This window comes from Caretta caretta, chromosome 1, assembly GCF_965140235.1.
Source record: "Caretta caretta isolate rCarCar2 chromosome 1, rCarCar1.hap1, whole genome shotgun sequence".
Taxonomy (NCBI): Eukaryota; Metazoa; Chordata; order Testudines; family Cheloniidae; genus Caretta; species Caretta caretta.
In genome coordinates this window covers 305,476,140-305,488,281 of record NC_134206.1, presented here as the reverse complement: position 1 = coordinate 305,488,281, position 12,142 = coordinate 305,476,140, and the positions used below count along the sequence as shown (strand labels likewise).

General features: G+C 36.5%; 1 protein-coding gene across 21 annotated transcripts in view; it reads right to left on the bottom strand.

The window, feature by feature from the left end:
- Positions 1-12,142, bottom strand: part of FOXP2 (forkhead box P2) — a 557,106-nt gene that overhangs the window by 136,324 nt on the left and 408,640 nt on the right. For 16 of the 21 annotated variants that reach the window (XR_007354635.2, XM_075124431.1, XM_048836113.2 and 13 more), the window contains one exon: positions 10,105-10,194. The exons of 3 other annotated variants lie outside the window; for them this stretch is intronic. Coding sequence is in view for 15 of the 18 variants with exons in the window: in XM_075124431.1 (XP_074980532.1) it covers positions 10,105-10,194 (90 nt within the window). In the remaining 3 variants the exon portion in view is untranslated. Of the gene's footprint in view, positions 1-10,104; positions 10,195-10,706; positions 10,808-12,142 lie in introns of those variants that run through there. 2 more of the 21 variants (XM_048836127.2, XM_048836126.2) reach the window with 2 other exon arrangements.

Here is a 12,142-nt window from a genome sequence, read left to right as displayed (position 1 = left end):
AACTGTTCCATAAGGAACTGAAGTACTCATGAAATTTCACTGACTGAGGTTTTAATTATATGATATCTGTTTGGGCCTTTAGATTGTAAGCTATATTATGTAATACCTTTTGTGATGTATGCATTTTTACTATTATTAAGTACCATGTCCATGGTTCTATATGCTCTAAATAATAGCAGCATCAATTTGAAAGAGATACTTGCTAGAGAAATGTTTCTAACATGTTATGTTGTGTTTTCTTCAACATCAAGCATGCAGGCCTCCTCTTCCATCTACTGATAGAGTTTTCTTGGACAGATGTGGTGACTGAAGGGAGAATTTAATTAACCCTTTACATTTTGAGATCCTCTTTGGGACGCTTACCATATTGATATTGTTGGAATACAGGAATGTTCCCTTTCCACGATATTTTTGTAGGGCTGCTTTTCAAAGACTGCTTGAGTAGCTGTTTCAGTTTGTAAGATTTTGCACCATTAGTTCTATTACACCTTGGTATATAGTAAGAAATAAATTGGTTTTCCTCAACCTGGCACACAAAGATCTAGAGTGCACCCCGTGGCTTATCACTGGAGAATGTGTAGTAGCACCAACAACAGAAGATGTCAAGGTGGCAATTTTAAGACCAAAAAAAAAAAAAAAGTGCTAGCATTAGAAGTGTTAGTACTTGTAGGTTGGTATTAAGCTGCTCTTTTACTCTGCATTATGACACGTTCTGGTTCCTGACGTGTGCACTGAGAGAATCTGTTGCTAGATTTATGACTAAAATACAAAGTAAGAGTAATGCATGATCAATTAGTTAATTTCAATAATTCATTTTTTAATCTCATACCTATCCTGGCAAGTTGAAGTGTGAACTAAGAGGAACACTTACCCTGAAGGTGGCATATAACTGGATACTTAATTTCTCCTTTTGAAATATGCAAACTACAGACAAAGCAATCACGTTGGTTGATACAGCAATGGCACAATTAACACATACACTAAGTAAAATATCCAAAAATATAGCCCAATGAGCATGAAATGAATAAATACAAATATCTGATTTATGCAGTAAAATGAATCTGTTAAGAAAAAAATCAGCAATTGCAAACAAGGAACGGATAGAATGGCATTTTAATGTGACTTTCTGCCCTGGATTTTTATTTGGAAGGGAGCAGAACTAACAACATATATCACTACATCTGGGTGTAGGTTCTTTAATGTCTAGACAGAGGGCATTGTTTTTGAAAGAACTTCTCTGTAAGCATTTACAATTGCTTAATTAAATAAATGCCGCTGGAAAGATAACTTATACCCTGACAGTGATTTCACTTGAAGCTATTTTTAAAATTACAGAACAAAGAATCACCATACCTCACTTGGATGCAAAAGAGATAGTGACTTAAAATTAAGCAAAAACAATTCAGAATGCTAAGTAGTTTACAGAATATGTTCCCTGGCTGTTTTCTGGATCAGCAATTTTTATATCATTGTACACTGATATGTTTGTTAAATTCAAGGATGGTATGAGACACCTGCTTGAGTGGTAGAATCTTAAACCAGTGTAATTAGGAACCTGCTTGGGAGCAGACCCTTTAATAGAATCGTGCTGAGTGGGGAGCCATTCACACATCCCCACTCAGCTCTTCACAGGCTTTTCTGGGCAGTCAGCCAGGAAGTGGGAGAATCAGACCAGTAAGAGCTGTTGCAAAAAGTCTGGAAGAGTGGCTCACGAAAACCTGCATCTCCCACAGCCATAAAGGAGCTACTCACGCAGCAGAAAAAGGAGCAGTTATGGTGAATGTGAAGGCTGTGCAGGGAGCATAGGGGGCGGGTTGGGAGTGGGTAAAGGTTTCCAGCTGTTGAGGCAGTGCAAAGAAAAGAAACTTATTTTTAGGGCCTGGACTCCTGTAGTTTACAGACCAGATAAGGAAAAAGACAGACACTCCTCCATCCATCCAATTCACAGCAGTAGTTCCTGGTATAAGGCAAATGGCAGGATCCATCATGAGAAGAATTTGGGGCTATGGGTCCGCTCTTTAGTCTGAGAAAAGAATAACTATTTTCTAAATCCTGGGCCTGAAATTTGTGAGCCTATATGAAGAGTAGGAGTGAGTGAACTTGGGATACTTTTCCCTAGGACTGCCAACCCTTCCAGGATTGTCCTGGAGTCTCTAGAAATCAAAGATTAATCTTTAATTTAATTTAATTAAAGATGAAACCATGTGATGAAACTTTCAGGAATACGTCCAATCAAAATTGGCAACCTGACTTTTTCCCCCACTCCACAGTCAGTAGGGATAGTCAGAGGATCAGCAACATAGGTAACTTGAAGGTGAGGACAGGAGACTGATGACAGGAGCAAAGAAAGCAGATGTACAGGAAATGGTTTTCTAATCCTACAAGAATTCCTGAGACGTCAACACATTTTCCCACCCGGGATCAGGACAAAAAGTCAAAATCTCAAAAATTTTTATGATTTCATATCTGAAAAAAATCTAATGAGGTAAATTGAAAATTTTGTTTCAGTCATTTCAAAATGTTTCATTTTGATTTCAACCTCATTTAAAAATATTGGCATGGGACACTTTGAGAATTATGAAACCTTGTAAAAAAATTCTCATCTAAAAATTTGTCCAAATTGACCCTTTCCCATTGTTTCACTCATGATGAATCGACATTTCCCGACGAAAAATGTTTTGCTGGAAAATTCCTAACCAACAGTAAAAGAAAGGATATAGGATTCAGAGACAGTTACAGTAATAAAATTCTGAGAGAGAGAGGCATAGAAACCAGGAGGTTGAACTGTCGCACCTGTATACATTGAAAATTAATATGCTTTCTAAACTTTTACAAAAAGCTCCCAAGAATATTTAGAATATTGCAACCTACCTAGGTGCTTACATGTATTTATTATTATAATGTACTATTGACTGAGCAGTCAGTGTGTTTGGTGTTATACAGAAAGCAATGGTCCTTGCCCCAAAGAGTTCTCTCTATATCACACACAGACCTCCAGCCATTACTACATCATCTCCTTCTCACTCACTGCAAGTAGAAGCGTGGAAAGCACAGTACGCATATGTACAATTTTTCGATATATGTCCCTATAAAACTCATAGGATCTGAAGAGTTGCAGAACTATTTTACATACATATCTAACAGAAACATTTGTTTTATCAGTGAAAAAAACAGCATGAATACACTACAGATGTTTAATATAAGCTGAAAAGACATTTTCAGCAACAATAAATCATATGAAAACTAAAGTGGGTGATGAACAACATAAAATATCTTATACAAAATCATTCGTTTTAGTATTTAGAATGTGATAGAGGTATTCTAGGAATCTATTGGCTGACTATTTTTTTTAAATGTTTGATGTTTCTAACAGTGAGAAGTGATTTAAAGCAATACTTGTCCTGACAGATGTTGTGGCTTAAAGATAACAGTAACATAAATAATCAAAGAGAGGACAGGTACTCTGGAATGGACCTCTATTCATGAGGGTAAAACCCATATAAATGAGAGAAGAATCAGGTTTTTAAAAGCATTTTCCTTACAATATTTCCAATACAATATTATGTATCCATTCATAGAATTATTATACACATCTGAATTACAGCCTGGCTCCTTCATTTCTTAGCATATTGATCTCTCCACATTACATGGAACTCTTGTCTTCTACACTGCTGAAAGCATGGAAGTTTACACATGCACACAGACACACTCACCTTAACTAAAAATAACTCCCTTGCCTCCTCTTCCTCTCTAGGGTTTATCCTTGCCTTTAGAGTGGGTATCACTGATGCAAATTTTTTCACCTTAGAGGATAACTGCATATCCTTCATAGCAGACTTACTAGGGAAAATGGGACTTATGCCTTTCCAGCAGCTAGCTTCCAGATTTAATTTACCCCAAGCCTCCATGTTTGCTTATATGTAGGCCACACATTTCCTTCAGGATTATACTCAAGAGGGCGAGTCTGTTTATCACTATTCTCCTCTTACATATTAGACATTTGCATCTCTCCAAATCAATGCTCTCGAGTGTGTACAAAATGATCATGCCTTGAGAATATAGTTGGCTGGAAGATCTGGAAAGAGAGTTTTGGACTAATTAAATTGATTTCTATTTCTGGTTGACCTGGCACAGAGGAAACCCAATGCATGCTATTATCCAAAACATTTATTTCTCCTTTTATGTGTTTTAAGCAGGAATCCCATATATAGTTAGGTGTGAGACCAGGATTGTATTCCGTATTTACAGGCCCCAAGACAAAACTGAAAGGCAAGTGCCCATGTTCCCCAGCTGTTTCCTCTGCTCTCCAATTTATTCTACCCACTTATGCCTATTTTGTCCTTTTTCATTTTCTCATCAGGTTCTTTATATTACAATACATGTTATGTTTTTAAAATCCATTCTTGAATAAGTATAATATTTTTGTTCACTATTTTATACCAATTTATCTTACCAGAAGATCCCAAGGCAAATGACTGAATTAGGGGCAGCTTGAGGCAGGGAGAGCCGGCAGGTGAGACCAGAAGTAGGCTACATGGGTGTCCTTGTGGGAACACGTGTTTCTATCTTCTGAAGAAAAAGGTGCACTGTTTACCTCCCTCTAACCCTATCACTCTTTACGCTACCACTCAGAACCCCATTCACTCTTTACTCCGCCCAAACAGACCCCTCTCAGTTCCACCACTGGTTCTTTCTCTGTCACATGTTGTATGCACATGTACATACATCTGCACATATACACATACATACACCAACACACACCCATAGTTTGCTCATACCCTCACCAGACAAAATATGCTGTTCAGTATTTTGTTTTTCTAATTTTATTTCTGAGTTGTTCTTTACTAATTTCCATTTGTCATTTACATACAATGAGATAAAATATTTTGTAGGATCAATGACCTCTCTATGACAAATCAGGGCTTGTAATCTCTTTGTTCTGAAGGTGCATTGTCAGACTTATCTTTGAATACTTTACAAAAAGATAGTGTCTGATATTTTAGACATTTTATATATTTCCAACTTCCAACGCGTATTTCCAACTTCTGGTATTCTTGATACTAAACATTAAGAAAATAAACATTAAGTAATGAAACTTAAGTGTATACTTAACTTTCCTAAAACCAAATTTTATAAAATGATTATTTCAATGACGTGTTCATACTAAACAAACAAAGCTTACCTTAACAACTAACACTCCCTACAGCATGATATTTATACAACAGGCTTGGTACACACTGAGCTTAACCCTTTGGTTCCAGGAGTCATGATTTCCTGACATAGCATCCTAATACAAAATGCACTCGTATTGATGTTGGAAGCACCAAATCTTCTAGCACCAAGATTTAATAAGCAACCAGTTAGCTACAAATACATTACCCTACAGAATTAAAAATAAATATTAGTTTGTTCCAATTAAGAAAAAGTTTGAAGACTGACTTCATGAAAGTGAAGTGCTCCACTATAGAGATTACACTCTATAGAAAAAAAAAACAGATTTTCATAGATCTTATAGAAAAAAAATGTAGCTTGCCATCCAAATAGTTATGCAGCCTACAGTGGAATGTAAAACATGAACAATGTAAAGATTAGACTACCTGAAATAAAGGAAATAATCCTAGGGCACTAATGCTCAACTATGATAGCAAATCAATAGCATTTGCACAGTTGTTGAAGAACCACAAGTCTGACTCATGGCTGTACATGTAACAAGAACAATAATGCTGCCAGTTTTCATCCCTAAGCTACATGACACTAGATTCTTCAGTGGCTGTAGGAAAGTTACTTCTCTGAAAAGGTTCTAAAAGTCTAAGTGATTTTTATTTATTATACATACTCTGGGAATGTACTGTCATGCATTTAAATAATTCCAGGAGTGTGGCCAGCTTGCTCCATGACAGGTCACCATAATCACAGCATCACTAGTGAAGATAACGAATTTTCAGGAACCAAAAATAACATTACAGAAATCTTATCCTTAGTATTACAATATGTTTTTAAGGATGTACAGATAAGACAGTAAAAGATATTATCTCATAATACTTAGGATAATATCTTCTGTTCTCATCAGTATCCCTATTTAGGTTTCAGAGTAACAGCCGTGTTAGTCTGTATTCTCAAAAAGAAAAGGAGTACTTGTGGCACCTTAGAGACTAACCTATTTATTTATTTATTTATTGGTTAGTCTCTAAGGTGCCACAAGTACTCCTTTATCCCTATTTAGTTATTCTGCTATATGTTGTTAATCAATGTACCTACTGATTGGATCCATTCAATTTGTGCATTAGGGTAATGAATGGCATATCTAAACATGTTTCAAATACATTTATTCAGATATCTATACATGAAAGTAAAATCACTACTACAACTCGTACTCAAGCTTGTCAAATGGGATGTTTTTCTCTGTTTTGCATAAGACATGCTAATGCTTATGCCATCTGCAGCCCTGAAACCCAGAAAAAATGTAAATAAAAAATAGAGGTAAGTAGATAGACATACGCATTCTGGGCACAGGCCATCTATATAAATTTTACAGCTATGCAGTTATCATTCAGAACAATGCCACATCCAAGTCTGAACCACGAGCACCTTTAAGAAATAATATTGGTGATCTAACCAGACAACGGTAATATTTTTCTATTTCAATACATAAATAAATACATATACATATAAAATGCAAAACATAAGACTTATCTCCTTTTATCCAGCTTATATAACATGCTGTCACTTTCAAAAGGATTTTTTCATAAGAAGCAAGTAAGAACTGCTTTGGATCACTACCCGAATTCCTCTAGAATGATCCCGGAAGGTTCCCTAAAGGCATACTGTGTGTAAAGTACAGTAAGAAATCCATGGCCCACTACCCCAAAACCCTACTTTTGTAGAGGAGTGTGAAGGGAGGTTGAAAGTTTTTGCAGTAAGCTTTCAACCTGCTGATTAGCTAATGTGTGCCACAGGCCACTAAAATACTGCACGTTTCTGAGTAATAAAGAAAACACACATAAAATACCATACTGAATGTTTCAAAACACTGAATAAAATTTGTAACCCAATGGCTACAAAAATATAAATTTTTTTCCTCGTTCTTTCTCCTTATGTATGTGCTCCTTATTTACATCAAAATATGGAGTGCATAAGTGGTGCAATGGGAAATAATACCTAAAACTCCCCCATTTGACTGCAGATATGTAAACTGGTTTAAAAGTTTTATTAGATTCATAATGTAGTCCCAATCTGTTTCCAGTTGCCAGATTGGTCAGTTGCTCTGAAATTAGAAACACACTAATTCTGAAACTAATTTAATATTTTGGTGGGAGAAGTTTGTTCTCCCCTTTTACTTCAAGCATATGTTTCTTTGTATTTGTGTCCTCTAAACCCCACATTGTTAACATATATGTATCGGTACCTATTGCTGTGAAACTTTGGCATTAAGTTACCATTTAAATCTGGCATAATGATATAGTAATGTTGTACAATTTTATGACCTGTACTACAATATTTGGCCTAGCAGGCATCATAATGCTCAAGATGTAAATTTCCACTACATAACGAACAATGCAAAGCTCTGTATTAGCAGTCAATGACAGAAATAAAAAAGCTCCAAGGACTTATTTTCAAACCTTTTTATACACTTTACAGTCAGAAGGAAAAATAAAAATGGAATTATATTCAGGCCTTAATTTACGACATATGATACCTAAACTGAAGTTGGAGAGCAAATTTCATTTTTCTTTAATTTAAAAAGTATCAGATAAAGTGCACACACTTAATATGAGCCACTGTGGGCATTCTGGATGTCTAGAGCAAAATCTGGCACAAAAAAGCAGCAATCCTGGCTTTAGAGAGCTTTTGAAAAGAAAATATTTGCTATTTGCTTTCTTTATTTACTCCTCCCCTGTTTCACCACCACTGGTGAGAAGGAAGCATGAGGCATCTTTACCACTTAGGGCATGTCTACACTGCAGTTAAACAAACATGGCTGCCCATGACAGCTGACTCAGTTTATGGGACTGTTTAATAGATGTTCAAGCTCAGGCTGGAGCCCGAACACTTACAAAGCAATTACAAAAGTTCCACAACCCAAGCTCCGTGAACTCAAGTCAATTGACATGGTCCAGCTGTGGCTGTTTAATTTTAACGTAGACATACCTTCCCTTTTCTTGGGAGATTGAAAGACACAGGGCATATCCTCCATGTTTGATCCAGAGGGAATTTGAGGACACAGAGCATCTCCTCCAATCTCTCCCCCTCTTTCAGAAGACTCTCTCCCTGTCTCAAAATAATCACCATCCTTCTAGGTTTCAGGTCTATGTGTTCTCCCTTCTTTCATCACTGTCCATCCCTCCTGGCTGTTCCTTCCAACACTTTGCTCCTTAGACCTGATATAAAAATCAGGTGGTGGATGGAGCGTTGAGCTGCCAATCCTACCCTTAAGAACTCACTGAAGAAACATGGCTGGCAGGTCAGGCAGCTGCTGCCTCTATGGCCACTTTTTTTTGTCTCTGTCCTCAGCTTTCAGAACATCCAGTAGAGGGAAAAGCCAACACTGAGGAGAAGGGTGGGGAAGCTGAGACAGTCTCAGGACTCTTGCTTGCTTTCTACAGCAGATCCTCATGGCATGAAGCCAACTATATATATTTAATTCCCCTTAGACATCTGCCTGTGTCTTTGGCCTGGTTGTAAGCACTTACAGTTGGTTTAAAAAAGCCAGGGCAGTCCTCACTGAGCTGAGACAGCTCGTAAGTATGCAAATTGCTGCAATTTAAAAAGCACATTGGAAAAAGGTGGAAGCGTAGAGCTGTGTGAACGAGTCCTTATGTTCCTTCATGAATGTGTCACAAAGAAAAGGGTGAAAATGTGGAATTACATTAAAAAGTGCATAAGTGAACATAATGTTTCTGGCAAAATTTCAAAAGAAAGAAAGAAAGAAAGAAAGACAGAAAGACAGAAAGACAGAAAGAAAGAAAGAAAGAAAGAAAGCTCTTGTGTGTGAGATACTCCCTTAGACAAAATGGCATGAAGACTAAAGCCAAAGAACACACCACACAAATTACATCTGAGACAAAAAAACACTTATTTAAAGAAGGTGAACTGAGGATGCAGAGCAGCCCCAAGTGGCTGTTTGGAATTCTGGCTCAGTGGAGAACACCAACCAGAAAGGCATCACACAGAAATTCGCTGGCCTACCAAAGAATATGTGACCTCCAAAAGGCCTTAAGCCTCCCCCGGAAAAGTAGATAGGGGCTGTGAGGGAAAAGATGGGAGGAATTATACTTTCTTTACACTCAGAGCCATGCACAATCATCTCACATATTGCTGTCTTTTGCTGTTCACCAGTGAAAATAAGAATATTTGGTTTGCTTGAAATGAGTGAGAATCTCTGGTGTTAGCAGTGTATAATTTCATATGTAACTCTTACTTACAACAACCTACAAATGAGGTAAAATTTACCAAAAAACAAAAAACAAAACCTTCCTGGGATAGCATGTTTTACCTTTTACAAATGGCACACATGCTTTTATCAATAAAGTATTTGAAAAAATTACTCAACATGTGGTAAAACAATTCACATAATCTCAATGAAACACAGCATTCAAATATGAAACTCTAGAATATATTTTTCTAAAAGCAGCAGGTGCAGCTCCTTTGCAATTCACCAAGTTGTGTTGGCAGCTTTGAGTTGTTCTGCATTTGTCCCTTGGTTAGAATGCTGTTGGATTATCTAGGGCTGCTTTGTTTTCTTAGACATCATTTTACATTTAGTCTTGACATAGGAATTTTTACATCCATTTGTGAGTAAGAGCACACAAAATCTCTCAAGATATCTATACAAACATTCTTTATATTGTAGCGATTGAACTCAGATTTGGTTTGCATCAATCTCTGTAGTAAGTGACCTTTTAAGTATCTACAAACTACAGCATTTTCTTATTGTGCAGTGAGTTTTCTTTATGAATCAGAAATGAACTACTAGCACGCAAGCATATCTACTGTATGTGTGAAACTGTACATATGCAAGAGTACACTACAGACATACACATAGATGTGCGAGCACAATGCACTTCCTTGTGAATAAGGCCCCAAAGATAAGCATATTTTACTAACCTGCAGTGGTCTCTGTTTATCACTGCCCTTAGGAGATTTCAGTCCACTTGTCTGTTGCTGTAAGAGAAGCTGTCTTGCTGCTTGGAGTGCCTAAAAGTAAAAAGACAATCCTGAAATAATTTTTGAACATTTCATAGAAAGAGGCTGGTTAGTCACTGTGAATATTAGGTAAGTACATTCAGAGAAAATATAGTCTCCTCCTATTCAATCTGTAATCAGTAGACTTGAGTTTTTCTTAAAATACACAAGAAAAATCCTCAGAATGTACATATATAAGACTTCACTAGAATTTATGGATGTACATGAAATCCTGCAGGAAATAAAGTTAATTTGTTTAAAGTGCTTGAAGAGGAAAAATCATAAACTGCATCAATAGCCTCATTTCCACAAGGAACTTGTCTTTGAGTGTTCAACTAAAATGCCCACTCCCTTGTAAATTATCATTCAATTTGCATTTTCATATTACAATTTTGAAGCAAAAGCAGTAGACTTCAAGTGTTACCGGAAGCTGTAATTAAATTTGACAAATCAACATCAGATTATCTTGAAAGTGAATTAATAAGGATATTCATTGAAGATTAAAAACACTTTTTTGTACTTACAATTCAAGGGGAAACCTCTCCTTTGACAAAATAAAGTGCAGTTTTAATGCTAAATAAAACTGAGTGGTTTTCATTTGCATTCTTAGTAAAATCAGAGAACAAAGAAATTACCACTCCACCAATCAGATTAGTTTCTGTGGATGACATTATCCCAATCAAAATATGAGATGTTTTCATTTATTTTATGTTTTCATTCCAACTCAGCAAAATAAAGCTAAGCAATAGAAATGTATATAAACATTCCATTTACCAGAAGAGCGCTAGTTTAAGTGAATTTTGTCCATACAATTATTGTAAAAGCAAGAGCTACAAAACAGTGCTTACTTACTAAAAGATTTTTTTAAAAGGAAAAACGGTTTAAACGAATTGTAAAACATTTATAACGAAGCTACTTGAAGAACTCTTTTTCTCCTCCCTCTCCAAGGTCTGAGTTCAGTGAATAGCAGTTACGTTATTTAACGATGTATTAAACTACGTCATATTGCTGTTACTGGAACATACAGTATCCATAACACAATACAATGCAATCTTATTTCATCAATGTTCTCCTAAAATAATCAAGATTCTCAGCTGATGAAGAAAGGTACAATTTTGATTAGACTCAAATGAGCTGGTTTTTAAGATAGTTTCTAGTATCCATGACAACAGTTGCTTTGACAAGATGTGCATATGGCATTACACTGCCAGCTGGTGTGAACAATGTTTGAACTACTGCATTGAGATGCTGAGCAAACAGAAAAAGTTGCCACGTCTTAACCCTCAGGGAAGGCAGTCATCCCCTGATCAATTATGAAAAGACAGAGAGAGGGCTGCTACAGTCTGGCTCCAAGCAAGTTTTCTGAGAAGGCAGGCAGACATAGAAAACCAAAGTAAACAAACTGAATGCACTAGCACCATCTCCTAACAACATTGATTTGTCTCCCCATAGAAGGATCTGGTACAAGTTTGCAAAGCATACTTTTAACATTTGGATACATTCCCACAACAATCTGCTTATTGTTTCATCAAATTCTCAAGTAATTACAGGTCAGCTTCGGCACTAGAAGGATTATTACATTCCCCTGAACCTAGGCAATGAGAGAGAGACCCAGCTTCTGTTCTTTAAAAACAAGTACAGTTCAATGTATTTCAATGTGCAGTTGGAGTATTTTGTCACCATAGAACTTGTGTTCTATTTGCTCCCCTAAATAGAACAATAATTTTCTTTGCAATCATAGTTCATGAATAGTTTCTAAAGGCCAAATCCTGGTCTTGTTGCAGTCAATGAAAAATATCCGTTGACTTCACTGGGATCAGGATTTGGCCCCAAGGTCCCATTCTGAAACATTTGGCTGAGAAATGGTACTGCTCAGGCATCACATTCATTTTGATTTGTAGTGAGTTTTATGATCCTTCACAATCTTTGGAGCTCTACCCGAGGGAGACTGGAATTAAAG